This window comes from Scyliorhinus torazame, chromosome 19 (genome assembly GCF_047496885.1).
Source record: "Scyliorhinus torazame isolate Kashiwa2021f chromosome 19, sScyTor2.1, whole genome shotgun sequence".
Taxonomy (NCBI): Eukaryota; Metazoa; Chordata; class Chondrichthyes; order Carcharhiniformes; family Scyliorhinidae; genus Scyliorhinus; species Scyliorhinus torazame.
In genome coordinates this window covers 75269831-75285462 of record NC_092725.1, presented here as the reverse complement: position 1 = coordinate 75285462, position 15632 = coordinate 75269831, and the positions used below count along the sequence as shown (strand labels likewise).

Genomic DNA, 15632 nt, shown 5'->3' with positions numbered 1-15632 from the left:
GGACCTTTTCCAAGGCCAGCATATCCTTCCTTAGATATGAGGCCCAAAACTGCTCCCAATACTCCAAATGGGGTCTGGCCAGAGCCATATACAGCTTCAGAAGACACCCCTAGTCTTGTACTCCAGCCCTCTTGACATGAATGCTAACATTGCATTTGCCTTCTTAACTGCTGACTGAACCTGCACGTTAACTGTTTCGTGCTTCTGATTTCCTAAGAATTTCCCCATTTAGAAAATAGTCTGTGCCTAAATTCCTCCTTCCAAAGTGCATAACCTCACACTTTTCCACATTATATTTCATTTGCCACTTTATTGCACACTCTCCTAGCCTGTCCAATTCCTTCTGCAGCCCCCTTGCTTCCTCAATACTACCTTTCTCGCTACAGATCTTTGTATCATCTGCAAACTTAGCAACAGTGCCTTCAGTTCCTTCTCCCAGATCATTAATATATATTGTGAAAAGTTGTGGTCCCAGCACAGACCCCTGAGGCACACCACTAGTCACCGGCTGCCATCCTGAAAAAGACCCCTTTATTCCCACTCTCTGCCTTCTGCCAGTCAGCCAATCCTCCATCCATGCCAGAATCTTACCCTTAACACCATGGGCTCTTAACTTATCTAACAATCTCCTATGCGGCACCTTGTCAAAGGCCTTCTGGAAATCTAAATAAATCAAGTCCACTGGTTCTCCTTTGTCTAACTTCCTTGTTATCTCCTCAAAGAACTGTCAGACATGACCTCCTTTTGACAAAGCCGTGCTGACTCAGTCCTATTTTATCATGCACTTCCAAGTACTCTGCGATTTCATCTTTAATAACGGACTCTAAAATCTTACCAATGACCGAAGTAAAGCTAACCGGCCTATAATTTCGTGTCTTCTGCCTCCCTCCCTTCTTAAACAGTGTGTTACGTTAGCCACTTTCCAGTCCTCTGGGACCCTTCCTGCCTCCAGTGATTCCTGAAAGATCACCACCAATGCCTCCACAATCTCCTCAGCTACCACTTTTAGGGCCTCCTTAGTGATGGCCACTGCACTCACCTCTGCCCCCTGATTCTCCTGGAGCTCTGGCATCCCACTGGTGTCTTCCACCGTGAAGACTCATGCAAAGTAACTATTCAGTTCATCTGCCATTTCTTTGTTTCCTATTATTACTTCTCCAGCCACGTTTTCCAGTGGTCCAATGTCTATTTTTGCGCCTCTCTTACCTATCTTCTTTTATATTACTAGCTAGCTTACACTCATATTTTATCTTCTCTCCCCTTATTGCTTTTTTAGTTGTCCTCTGCTCACTTTTAAAGGACTCCCAATCCTCTGGCTTCCCACTAATCCTTGCCACATTGGATGCTTTTTCTTTTTCTTTTATGCTGTCCTTGACTTCCCTCGTCAACCAAGGATGCCTTGTCCTGCCCTTAGCATGTTTCCTCCTCCTTGGGATGAATTTCTGCTGTGCCTCCCGAGTAACCCCGAAAGACTCCTGCCATTGTCTTCCCTGCTAGGCTCCTTTTCCATAGTATATCGTGGTCAGCGGTATTACTGGTGAATGTGCACGCGCCCAACTGGGACGACACAGACTTTATATAAAGAATGCCATGGCGAAAATCCCCGACATTGACATATACCAACTGATCATGGTGGGAGGGGGAAGGGGGGGTCGACTTTAACTGTGTACAAGACCCTCTGACTGACCGATCAAATCCCAAAATGGGGGAAAAGACAGGCATGGCAAAGGAATTGGGAACATTCATGGAGCAGATGGGGGCGGTGGACCCATGGCGGTTCCTACACCATGGTGAGAAGGAATTTTCGTTCTTCTCACTGGTCCACAAGGTATACACCGGATCGCCAACTTTGCAGTGGAGAAATTGGTGCTTCCAGGAATAGCAAGAGCGGAATACTCCTCAATAGCCATCTCCGACCACGCTCCACACAACATGGATGTGATGTTGGAGACTGGCCGTGACCAGCGCCCCACATGGAGGCTGGACATGGACCTCTTGGCCAACATGGCCTTCTGCCAAAAACATCATGGGCTATAAGAACCAGAACGGGGAAATCTTACCCTCCATGTTCTGGGAGGCACTGGAGGCTGTGATCAGAGGAGAAATTATAGCCGAGAAGACTCGTAGAGACAGGGAAGAGAGGGGGGCCAGGCAACAACTGATCTACTCCATCCTGGAGGTCGACAGAAAGTACTCCGAGTCCCCAACGTAGAGCGTCTAGCGGAGAGGAGAAAGCTGCAAATGGACTTTAACCTGCTACCCACTCGGAAAACCGTGCACCAACTCCGCCAAACACGGGGGACTTTCTACGAGCACGGAGAAAAGGCTGGCTGGCCACTGGCTCACCAGCTGAGAAAGCAGGCAGCCACGAGGGAGATAGCGCAGGTTAAAAAAAAAGCCGAGGCAGACTGATAACAGTTCTTCAACGGAGTGGACATGCCAGTTGTCGGGGAGGACAAGCAAGGCGAACTTGAAGCACACAATAGGTCTGGGAGAAATCATGGAGAGCATCAGCTCCATGCAGACGAGGAAGGTGCCGGGACCCCCGACTTCTATAAAAATAATTTGTGCCGGCCCTGGCCCCACACCTAAGGGACAGGTTCGTCGACTCGCGAGTGAGGGGCACCCTGCCTCCTACGCTAACACAGGCCACTATATTGCTGGTACCTAAAAAAGACAAAGGCCTGCCAGAATGAGGATCGTACAGACCAATTTCACTGCTTAATGTAGACGCGAAGATACTCGTGAAAGTCCTGGCCAAGAGACTGGAGAGCTGCATGCCAGAAGTTGAATTTGTAGCCCGAGAAAGCTCTTTCACTCCCCAGCTCTCCCCGGGAGAGAACATGAGTTGTGATCATCTCTCTGGATGCAGAAAAGGCCTTCAAAGGACCTCTTTTTTAAAAAAAAATTTTAAGAGTACCCAATTCATATTTTCCAATTAAGGGACAATTTAGTGTGGCCAATCCACCTAACCGTGCACATATTTGGGTTGTGGGGGCCACGCAAACACTGGGAGAATGTGCAAACTCCACACGGGCAGTGACCCAGGCCCGGGATCGAACCTGGGACCTCGGCGCCTTGAGGCAGCAGTGCTACCACTGTGCCACCATGCTGCCCCGGAAGTTCAAGTACTGGAATGGTTTGTGCTAGTTTCACCTCCTGGGTGAAACTCCTGGTGAGCATTCGGACCAAACACCACCAGCTCTGAATACTTCCAGCTGCACAGAGGCACACGGAAGGGATGCCCACTGTCCCTGCTCCTGTTTGCCATAGCAATTGAACTCTTGGTGATCGCACTGCAAGATGCAAAAAGCTGGAAGGGCATCCAAAGAGGTGGTGGAGAGCAAGGAGTCTCAAACTCTATGCAGTTAACTTGCTCCTCTCCGTCTCGAAACCACAGAAAGGCCTGAGAGCAATCATGCAGCTCCTGAAAGCGTTTGGAGCTTTCTCCGGCTACGGTATGGGCGGCACGGTAGCACAGTGGATAGCACTGTTGCTTCACTGCACCAAGGTCCCAGGTTCGATTACTGCTTGGGTCACTGTCTGTGTGGAGTCTGCACGTTCTCCCTGTGTCTGCGTGAGTTTCTTCCGGGTGCCCCGGTTTCCTCCCACAACTCCCAAAAGATGTTCAGTTAGGTGAATTGGACATTCTGCATTCTCCCTCGGCGTACCCGAACAGGTGCCGGAGTGTGGCGACTAGGAGATTTTCACAGTAACTTAATTGCAGTGTTAATGTGAGCCCACTTGTCACAATAAAAAAAAAAAGCTCAACCTGCGCAAGAGCGAGGCTTTCCGGTTTTCCCGGATAACCCAAACGGGGGAGGGACAGAGCTGAAGGGACTGGAGGGTGGGCACCGGAGCAATAGGTCAGAAGGTGAAAGCATTGAGGGAGAACTAGGGAATCGGATCAGTATGGCTCTGAGGCCGAGCAGACAGGGAGAAGTTGCTGAACACAGCGGCTCTGGTGGCCTGAAGTGCATATGTTTTAATGCAAGAAGTATTACGGGTAAGGCAGATGAACTTAGAGCTTGGATTAGTACTTGGAGCTATGATGTTGTTGCCATTACAGAGACCTGGTTGAGGGAGGATTGGCAGCTAAACGTTCCAGGATTTAGATGTTTCAGGCGGGATAGAGGGGGATGTAAAAGGGGTGGCGGAGTTGCGCTACTGGTTAGGGAGAATATCACAGTTGTACTACGGGAGGACACCTCAGAGGGCAGTGAGGCTTTATGGGTAGAAATCAGGAATAAGAAGGGTGCAGTCACAATGTTGGGTGTTTACTACAGGCCTCCCAACAGCCAGCGGGAGATAGAGGAGCAGATAGGTAGACAGATTTTGGCAAAGAGTAAAAACAACAGGGTTGTTGTGATGGGAGACTTCAACTTCCCCAATAGTGACTGGGTCTCACTTAGTGCCAGGGGCTTAGATGGGGCAGAGTTTGTAAGGAGCATCCAGAAGGGCTTCTTAAAACAATATGTAGATAGTCCAACTAGGGAAGGGGCTGTACTGGACCTAGTATTGGAGAATGAGTCCGGCCAGGTGGTAGAAGTTTCAGTAGGGGAGCATTTCGGGAACGGTGACCACAATTCAGTAAGTTTTAAAGTGCTGGTGGACAAGGATAAGAATGGTCCTAGGGTGAATGTGCTAAATTGGGGGAAGGCTAATTATAACAATATTAGGCGGGAACTGAAGAACCTAGATTGGGGGCGGATGTTTGAGGGTAAATCAACATCTGACACGTGGGAGGCTTTCAAGTGTCAGTTGAAAATAATTCAGGACCGGCATGTTCCTGTGCAGAAGAAGGATAAAAACGGCAAATTTTGGGAACCTTGGATAACGAGAGATATTGTAGGTCTCATCAAAAAGAAAAAGGAGGCATTTGTCAGGGCTAAAAGGCTGGGAACAGACGAAACCTGTGTGGAATATAAGGAAAGTAGGAAGGAACTTAAGCAAGGAGTCAGGAGGGCGAGAAGGGGTCACGAAAAGTCATTGGCAAATAGGGTTAAGGAAAATCCCAAGGCTTTTTACACGAACGTAAAAAGCAAGAGGGTAGCCAGGGAAAGGGTTGGCCCACTGAAGGATAGGCAAGGGAATCTGTGTGTGGAGCCAGAGGAAATGGGCGAGGTACTAAATGAATACTTTGCATCAGTATTCACCAAAAGAGAAGGAATTGGTGGATGTTGAGCCTGGAGAAGTGTGTGTAGATAGCCTGGGTCACATTGAGATCCAAAAAGACGAGATGTTGGGCGTCTTGAAAAATATTACGGTAGATAAGTCCCCAGGGCCTGATGGGATCTACCCCAGAATACTGAAGGAGGCAAGAGAGGAAATTGCTGAGGCCTTGACAGAAATCTTTGGATCCTCACTGTCTTCAGGCGATGTCCCGAAGGACTGGAGAATAGCCAATGTTGTTCTTTTGTTTAAGAAGGGTAGCAAGGATAATCCAGGGAACTACAGACCGGTGAGCCTTACGTCAGTGGTAGCGAAATTACTGGAGAGAATTCTTCGAGACCGAATCTACTCCCATTTGGAAGCAAATGGACGTATTAGTGAGAGGCAGCATGGTTTTGTGAAGGGGAGGTCGTGTCTCACTAACTTGAGTTTTTCGAAGAGGTCACAAAGATGATTGATGCAGGTAGGGCAGTGAATGTTGTCTATATGGACTTCAGTAAGGCCTTTGACAAGGTCCCTCATGGTAGACTGGTACAAAAGGTGAAGTCACACGGGATCAGGGGTGAGCTGGCAAGGTGGATACAGAACTGGCTACATCCTAGAAGGCAGAGAGTAGCAATGGAAGGGTGCTTTTCTAATTGGAGTAGTGGTGTTCCGCAGGGATCAGTGCTGGGACCTTTGCTGTTCATAATATATATAAATGATTTGGAAGAAAATGTAACTGATCTGATTAGTAAGTTATCAGACGACACAAAGGTTGGAGGAATTGCGGATAGCGATGAGGACTGTCAGAGGATACAGCAGGATTTAGATTGTTTGGTGACTTGGGCGGAGAGATGGCAGATGGAGTTTAATCCGGACAAATGTGAGGTGATGCATTTTGGAAGGTCTGATGCAGGTAGGGAATTTACAGTGAATGGTAGAACCCTCAAGAGTATTGAAAGTCCGAGAGATGTAGGTGTACAGGTGCACAGGTCACTGAAAGGGGCGACTAAGGTGGAGAAGGTAGTCAAGAAGGCATACGGCATGCTTGCCTTCATTGGCCGGGGCATTGAGTATAAGAATTAGCAAGTCATGTTGCAGCTGTATAGAACCTTAGTTAGGCCACACTTGGAGTATAATGTTCAATTCTGGTCGCCACACTACCAGAAGGATGTGGAGGCTTTAGAGAGGGTGCAGAAGAGATTTACCAGGAGGTTGCCTGGTATGGAGGGCATTAGCTATGAGGAGCGGTTGAATAAACTCAGTTTGTTCTCACTGGAACGACGGAGGTTGATGGGCGACCTGATAGAGGTCTACAAAATTATATGGGGCATAGACCGAGTGGATAGTCAGAGGCTTTTCCCCAGGGTAGAGGGGTCAATTACAAGGGGGCATAGGTTTAAGGTGCGAGGGGCAATGTTTAGAATAAATTTACGAGGCAAGTGGAGGTGGAGGATAAATGTGAACGGTGCCAGGAAGGCCCGGCCAAACATGCCCTCATGTTCTGGGCTTGCCCCAGACTTGTAGGGTTCAGGACAGCCTTTGTCAAGGCAATGTCTAAGGTTGTGGGGGTGAGGGTGGAGCCGTGCCTGAAAGTGGCAGTCTTCAGGGTATTGGAACAGCCAGAGCTGCACGTGGGGAGGAGTGCTGATGCCCTAGCTTTCACTTCTCTAATCGCTCGTCGGAGAATCCTGCTCGACTGGTAATCAGCAGCATCACCCACAGCTGCAGACTGGTTGGCAGACCTGGCGGAATTTCTCCATCTAAAGAAGATCAAGGCCACCATCCGAGAGTCGGAAGGGAGCTTCCACAAAGCATGGGGTCAATTCAGTTCTTCCATGGCAGCACAACTCAAAGCAAGTTTACTTTTTGTTGCATGCATTTCAGAATTATGTTCATTTCCGCAAGTTAATTTAGGATGCATTATTGCATTTTCATATACGTCAGTCATTTGTGTTTCAGGTGAATGATACATTTTCAAGGCACTGCCTACTTATCCATGTTTGTAAATGAAAGACAATGGGCTGGATTCTCCGCACCCCGACACCAAAATCGCGGCCGGCGCGGGGGCGGAGAATCCATTTTCCTACACTGAATCGGGATCGGTGCCTGTTCCCCGATTCTGTGCGTCCCAAAAAGCGGCGTACTCTGAGAATACACCACGTTACCTAGGACCTACCTGGGGCCATTGCTGGAGGCCCACTCCGCCCCCAACCGGCCGAAGTCCTGACGGCGTGGATCTAGTGTGGTCCAGCCGGTCAGGAAACTAGTGTGGTGGGCCGATCGGAGGGCAGGGGGTGCTTTATACGTGGCCGGAAATGTTTGAGAGTTGGGCACCTGGCCAATCGGGGGGTCTATTTTCAGGATCCAGCTCCGTGGTCCAAGTCCGCCATGGAGCACGGCGCGGTCGCTGGAGGCCGTCGCCGTGCACATGTGCAGCCTCTGACCTGGAAATGCAGGGGGCCGTATCTGCAGCAAAATCTAGCAAAAGCCTAGATTACGCCGGGTCCCTGTTATCCCACTGCAGAGCAAGGAATATGTGGCCCTTTCACGCCAGCTGTGGGGACATAGTCCCAATAACAGAGGATCCAGCCCAATATTTCAACCTACTGTTGGTATTCTAGGCTATTGAATACTACCAGATACTGTTGACAGGAATTGTGGTGATTTCAGGAATTCTCACGCAGTCACAGTCACATTCTATCACTTGTGCATCAACAGGAGGCAGAAGACCAGGAATGATGTGGAGTGTGATGGTAGAGTGCAGGAGGTACTAGGGGGAGGCCAGGAATGATGCCAGCTGGAGGTTGGGGAGTTGAAAGGGGGTGGAGAGTGGATGGTGCTGACAAAAATGGATGAGCTGGAGTAGTGCTGAGGGAAACTGTGTGGCAGAGTGAATTAGGGCAGAAAAGAGGAGGAGAAAAGTGACAGCATGAACTTGGAGGGAAAGACGGTATGAACTTCAGGAGGAAAAAAGGGAGAATAATGCCAGTATGGACAGAAATGGGGAGAGGGGGAAAAGAGTGCCAGTGTCAACTGAAGGGTCAAATTGAATAAATTTTATGTTCCCTACCTACACAGCTATTCGTTTCGGTAGAATGCCACAATCTGAAAAGGAGAAATTAAAGGCAGAGATCCTAACACTAGAACAAGATGTACAGAATTCTCAGATGGCTGATCTCAAGACTCTTGCCAAACATATGTTTGAGGCATACCTAAAGAATTTTAACATGAACAAGACCAAAGCCAGAGCCATTTTGACAGGAAAAGCTAATATCCCGGTAAGTAATTGTAATTCCTCCACATTAATTTGTGAATAATATATAATTAAAATGTTGATATAAAATTTGATGCCTCAAAACATGCACATTTCTATCTCCTCCCCCATATCCTTTAGTGGGAATAAGGTTTCATTTTGGTTTTGAGTTTCATTTATTTTATTGTTGTCAGTTGCAGTTATATTATAGCACGTGGCAAAAAGGTTTGACAGGCTTTGCATTCAGAGATTCCAGTATTTCATTCTTGGGTAGTCTATCATCCTAGCTGATATCAATGAACTTTTACAGTGCCTGCAGTCATAAATGTTGAGTTTAGCTTTTTTAAATGGCTATTATGGAATCATGAAGTCAGAAAATGGTTGCAGCATGGACTAAGGTCATTTGGTCTGTTACATCTGTATCAGCTCTCTGCAAGAGCGACCTATTCACCTGCTTTTACCTGTTGCCCTGCAAATTTTTTTTCTTGCAGTAATTACTCCATTCTTTTTTGAAAACCCTGATTGAATCTTCCTCTACCACACTCTCAGGCAGTGTATTCCAGATCCTAACTACTCACTGAGTAAAAATGTTTTTCTTCATGTCGCTATTGCTGCTATTGCCAGTCGGCTGGTTTTTGACCCTTCCGCCAAAGGGAAAGTTCCTTTCTCTCTACTTTTGTCCATACTCTTCATATTTTTGCACATCTAAATTTCTTCATTTTCTTTTCTCCAAGAAGAACAGCCCCAACTTCTCCAAATCAATCCATTTAATTGAAATTCCTCATCCTTGGAAACCTTCTTATGAATCTTTTCTATCTCCTCTCTAATACCTTCGCACAAGTGTGTGCCCAGAATTGGACACTATACTTGAGGTCTAACTAGTGTTTCGTACAGATTTATAATGACTTGCATGATTTTGCACTCTGTTTATAAAGGCCAGGATCACGTAATGCTTTGTTAATTCCTTTCTCAACCTGCCCTGTCGCTTCAATGATCCATACAGATATACCCCTAGGTCCCTCTTTCAGAATTGTATCCAATATTGCCTCTCCTTGTTCTTCCAGCCAAAATAAACTACATCACACATCTGTACATTGCATTTCATTTTTTAAATTCCTTTTTTAAAAATTTGTCTTAAATGTCAGGCAAATTTTAATTGAGATAATCAAACACTCCACAGAATTGTTCCTGTAATGCTGGACCCAGAGATGTAATTTTGGCTTTGGGGGATACAGAGGACATGGGTGAAATGGTGGAAGGGGCAATGGTGCATGTGGTGATATCATCATCATTATCACTATCTTCTGAACTCTTGTTATTCTTTCTGCTCCTCATGTTCATCTTCCTTCTATTTTGCCCGCACTTCTTTCGATACAGATCGTTCAGATGGATAGAAAATCAGGCAAGAAATGGTGCACAGCACTCAGACAAAATAGTGACACCTCTGAGGTTCATTGCAGCTTAGTTCTTTAAAGTCCTGTAGTGTGGAAAATTCTATCAATTGAATAGCTTTGACCTCTGGTCACATTTTCATACAAACTTGGCAGCTCAAAATACATAAATAGTGACATTTTGCTTTACTTGCAGGAAAATGAACACTTGATAACTTTTAAATTTAATATTTTCTCATCTCACTGTAGGAGGTTTGTTCTTGTTCTAAGTAAGCCATGGATGGTAAAATCCATAATCATTTAACATTAATTCAACTGCCACCAGGAATTGTGTATTGTTCTTGATGAGATAAAGGAGTTGAAGAATCATTTGTCATTTTTTTCCTCTCCATACTCTTCTTCCTGGTAGATGGTTTTTTGCAGGTTGGCAACATACCTGACTTACCATCAAATGGGTTTGTTTGGGCTTGATTGTATTTTCCACTTCCTTTTCATATGCTAGTTTTACTTTGATTCTGTAAATGCTATCCTTTGCAGAAAATATATTCAAAATGAGGAGAAGGGGATCCCTCACTGATTGATGAAAGTTTCTTTTTTCAATATTGGCATGATTAACAAATGCATTCACCAGGTTGTTAGAAGTCTCAGACCGCATCTGAACTACCCCCACAAACTTCTATCAATTATAACGGTTATCTAAAATATGTAATTTTAGGGAGAGGTGGTGGCATGTTGGTAATATCACCAGACCAGCAACCAAAGTCCCTGGGACACGGGTCCAAATCTCACCATGGCAGCTAGTGAGAATGTAAATTCAAGTAACAAATTTGAAATCTAAAGCAAGTGTTAGTAATGATGACCATGAAACTGTCATTGATTGTCATAAAAACCCATCTAGTTCACTAATGTCCTTTTTAAGAAAGAAAATCTGCTGACCTTAGTGACCTACATGTGACTCCAGACTCTCAGCAATGTGCCAACTGCCCTCTGAAATGGCTTAGCAAACCACTCTGTTCACGGGCAGTTAAGGATGGGCAACAAATGCTGGCCCTGCCAGTGCTGGAAAAAAATCATTTTAAAGGAGTAATTGAACTTTACCTGTGCATAACTTGTCTTGAATCTTCACCATCTGCTGCTCTTTTTGCTTTAAAAAGTATATAGTACCTATATATCAGCTTTTACATGATTAGCAAATGTAACATCGTGATTCAAGAAAGGAGGGAAAGAGAAAACTGGGAACACAGGCCAGTTAACCTGACATCAGTGATCAGAAAAATGCTAGAATCTAAGATTTAAGGAAGCTGCACAATGCATTTAAGTAAAGCATAGAGTGATCAGACAAAGTCAACATGGTTTTATGAAAAGATAGTGTTTGGCAACTTTATTGAAAATCTTTCAGGATATAACTAGATAAAGGGGAAACCAGTGGATTTCCAAAAGGTGCCACACAAAAGGCTAATGCACAAGATAAAGGCGCATTGCATTGGGGGTAATATGAGGTTATTCATGAAGGCCCGACTTCTCAACCTTGCACCTCGCCTGAGGTGTGGTGATCCTCAGATTAAACCAACTCCAGTCAGCTCTCTCCCTCAGGAGAAAGCAGCCTATGATCATCTGGACTACGGCGACTTAACCTCACCTTACCTTCAATATATGAGCATGGATAAAGAATGGATTAATGGACAGGCAGCAAAGAGTAAAGTATTTAAGTTTACTGATGATACAGAGCTAGGTGGAAATATAAACTGAGGAGGAGGCCGCAAAGAGATATATACAGGTTAAGTGAATGGGCAACAAGGTGTCAGATGGAGTATAATGTGGGAAAATGTGAGATTCTTCACTTCAATAGTACGAAGAACAAAGCAAAATATTTTTTTTAATGTGTGAAGCTTCTAAATGATGTCCAGAGAGTCTTGTGAATACTCGTACATGAAACAAAGTCATTATGCAGATACAGCGAGCAATTAGGAAGGGAAATGTATTTATTGCAAGGGGATTGAAGTACAAGAATAAAGAAGATTCTGAAGGGGCTTGACAGGGTAATGGTTGTTACCCTTGGTTGGGGAATCTAAAACATGGGGGCTCAGTCTTGGGATAAGGAGTGAATCAGTTAGGAGAAAGATGAGGCGAAACTTCTTCACTTAGAGGGTTGTGGCTCTTTGGACTTCTCTATCCCAGAGGGTTATGAATGCTTAATTGTTGAGTGTATTTGAGGATCAGATAGGCATACTTTTGGTCTTTTTCAGTGAATCAAGGGATATAGGGAGTGGGCAGGAAAATGGAGTTGAGACCAAAGATCAACCATAATCACGTGAGATGGCAGAGCTGTGTCAAGAAGCTGTGTGGTCTACTTCTGCTCCTATTTCTTTTGTTATGTTCATTGTGAATCATCCTTTGCAAGAATGTTATCTAACAAACTTTTACATGAGTCTCATTAGATAGGGCAGATCACCAAAGGTGTGGTCAAAGAGTTAGGTTTTACAGAGTGTTGTAAAGGGGAAAAGAAGTGAGGTGGGTTTTATGAGTGTTGTAAAGGGGAAAAGAAGTGAGGTGGAGTAGGTAAGGGCAGGAATTCAGAGCTTGAGAGTTGGGCAGTTGAAGAAACGATTGCCAATGCTGGTGTGATTAAAGTCCGAAATTCCCAAGAGGCCAGAATTGGAGTTGTGCAGATATCTCTGAGAATTGTACGGGTTGGAGGACACAGAAATAGGAAGGGGTGAGGCTATGGAGGGAAAACAAAATTGAGAATTTTGAAATTGAGACATTAGAGCCAGTATAAGTCAACAAGCACAGGGGTGATGGGTAAAATGATTTGGTGCGAGTTAGGACACAGGCAACACTGGAAAATTAAAAGCACTTAAGGAAACTATTATTGTATTCTGGGAACTTGGTACAGAAGAATGTTTTGATGTTTATTAATTCTTGAATAATAAATTTACAGCCTTTTGTAATTCATGACATGGAGACGTTACGTCTGGCAGAAGAGAATCTAGTTTCAAAGCAAGCAGTAAATGGCATCCAGAACAAAGAAGCTGAAGTTAGAATCTTTCAACGCTGCCAGTGTACATCTGTGGAAACAGTAAGGGAACTGACAGAATTTGCCAAATGTATCCCTGAATTTATAAACCTTGACCTCAATGATCAAGTGACCCTGTTAAAATATGGAGTTTATGAAGCCATGTTTGCCATGTTGGCATCCATTATGAACAAAGATGGGCTGCTGGTAGCCTATGGGAACGGTTTTATGACTCGAGAGTTTTTAAAAAGCCTGCGGAAACCTTTTAATGAGATAATGGAACCCAAGTTTGAGTTTGCCATGAAGTTCAATGCACTAGAGTTGGATGACAATGATTTGGCTCTCTTTGTGGCTGCCATCATTCTTTCTGGAGGTAAGAATGAGTGACTCATAAAACTTGAAAAGCCATGTCACTGCACAATACTTATTTCACTGTTGTAATTAAACACTTTTCCAAGATATCAATATGTTGCATGTTACAAAAAAATGCAAATGGTACTTAATGCTCTCAACAACATCGATGATGAGGCTCAGATATTTCTTCTGCTAGTGACATTGGTCTGTACTTTTCTTCCCCAGTAGTGACAAATGCTTTGCTACCAAGGGCTGCAATGACCCCACAATTTTGGGCAACCTCACTTACACCGGCACCTCAATGGACTCCAGAGGGACCCTAGCTTATGGTCCCACTGATCCAATGCTTAAAATAGCAGGGACCATTAGTGCAAGATTGTGCCTATTTGCCCACAATTTGTACAATTTTTTATGTGCAAAAAGGGCTGATAGTCACAGGAAGAAGGATAACATTAGTGAAAAGGAAATTTAAAGCAGATATATTTGGACGGCCTTGTTTATTTGAAGGGTGATAATCTGTTAGACAGGGTAGTAGTGATGAAACTATCAGCAATAAAATCACAACTCTTCTTTGTTATCACAAATGCAGGATGATCACTAATAAATCCTGGCTCCTCTCGTTAATTTTGTAACTTTACCAGGCTACATATCAATCACTCCTCTAAAATGTTTTTTTTTTTAATTATTTCATGGAATGTGGCATTGCTGGCTGGGCCAGCATTTGTTGCCCATCTCTAATTGCCTTTGAATTCAGTGGCTTGTTAAGCCATTTCAGATGGCAGTTGAGAATATTTTTTTTTTAAATTTAGAGTACCCAATTCATTTTTTCCAATTAAGGGACAATTTAGCGTGGCCAATCCACCTAGCCTGCACATCTTTGGGTTGTGGGGGTGAAACCCACGCAAACACAGGGAGAATGTGCAAACTCCACGTGGACAGTAATCTTGGCGCCGTGAGGCAGCACTCGTAACCACTGCGTCACCGTGCTGCCCAGGGCAGTTAAGAATTAACCACATTTCTGAGGTAGCGCAGTGGATAGCACTGCAGCCTCACGGCATTGAGGACCCAGGTTCGATCCCGGCCCCGGGTCACCGTCCTTGTGGAGTTTGCATATTCTCCCGTGTGTGCGTGGGTCTCACCCCCACAACCCAAAAAGATGTGCAGGGTAGGTGAATTGGTCACGCAAAATTGCCCCTTAATTTGAAAAAAAAGAGTTGGTACTCTAAATTTAAAAAAAAAAAAAGAATTAACAGCATTGCTGTGGGTCTGGAGTCGCATCTTGCTCCACCTCTGCTCCTCAGTCCCACCAAAATCAGAAATGGCACTTGATGGGAGGGGGAATATCACAACAAATCTGTAGGTGGTGAGGGGAGCCGGGGGTGGCAGGTATAAGAGGAGCCAGGTGGCATTTATCCCCAAGGGACAGATTCCAACAGACACAAGGTTTCCTGAACTCCAGGGACCCAGAAATATCCCATGCCTGTCTCTCTCTGTATCTGTCTCCCTCCATCTGTTTTTCTCCCTTTCTCCCTGTCACAGCATTAAAAGTTTATGAATTTTTAATAGGTGTTATAAAAATGTTGGAAGTATTTAAAAGTTTATAACAGTTTTTAAAAAGTGGCAATACTGTTTTAAAATATCTAAAAGTCAGTGGAAAAACCCACCTGCCATTAAGTTGAGGACTGACCTCCAAGGGGCATGTCTTCAGTGCATGACATGACAAGAGGGCATGGCTTCACTGGCAATGCACCGTGCTGGAAGACTTCACTGTTCGCCCAACGCTGGGTCCTGCCTATGAACCAGGTAAATACGGATTTCTTTGTGCTGTTGTCAGTTTGCTGCTGATGGAAAAATCCGGGCCATTGTTTTAGTATTGTGTAACAGCAATGAAAAGTGGATAAATAAATAATGCTCACTGTGCAAGCACAGTAGAATTAGAAAACATAAACATATTACTGATATTAATTGGTCTTCACAAAATAGTCGTGCATTTTGTTAATCATATAGTTGTGGTTTGCTCATTATTATGTTCCTTCGTAATACAAGGTCAATGCTGTCTGCTAGATAAAGTTTCAGTGTGAAAAATTCTGTTAAAAGCATGAAATTTCAGGGCCACAAACTTGAGCAGGTCATTCATGTAATTACTATAAAAAGGTGGAAGCAATGTTGAAATTGCTATTTTTCATAATCATAGTGATGCTGGCGAACAAAATAGACAGATGTAATGTTGACATAAATCTATACAGCACCATAGCCTATATTTTAAAATCATTCTATTTATCCTTAATTCAGATTCTTTAGTTCATATATAATGTAAACTGAACTGTAGGATAGAAATTGTGTACACAAGTAGGTGAACCAAATAGATTTTGAGCAAAGTAATAAATTAACTTTTAATGATGCCTCTGGAACATAAATCATATCATCATAGCTTTAATAATTTTTAGCTGAAAATGAAAAA

General features: G+C 44.3%; 1 protein-coding gene across 2 annotated transcripts in view; it reads left to right on the top strand.

Moving 5' to 3' along the window:
• pparab (peroxisome proliferator-activated receptor alpha b) overlaps positions 1-15632 on the top strand; it is a 111443-nt gene that overhangs the window by 76770 nt on the left and 19041 nt on the right. Inside the window, exons 5-7 of one of the 2 annotated variants that reach the window (XM_072484562.1) lie at positions 8236-8435; positions 12743-13190; positions 14819-15164. In XM_072484562.1, coding sequence (XP_072340663.1) covers positions 8236-8435; positions 12743-13190; positions 14819-14850 — 680 coding nt within the window. In that variant the 3' untranslated portion in view covers positions 14851-15164. Of the gene's footprint in view, positions 1-8235; positions 8436-12742; positions 13191-14818; positions 15165-15632 lie in introns of those variants that run through there. The other variant, XM_072484561.1, reaches the window with a different exon arrangement.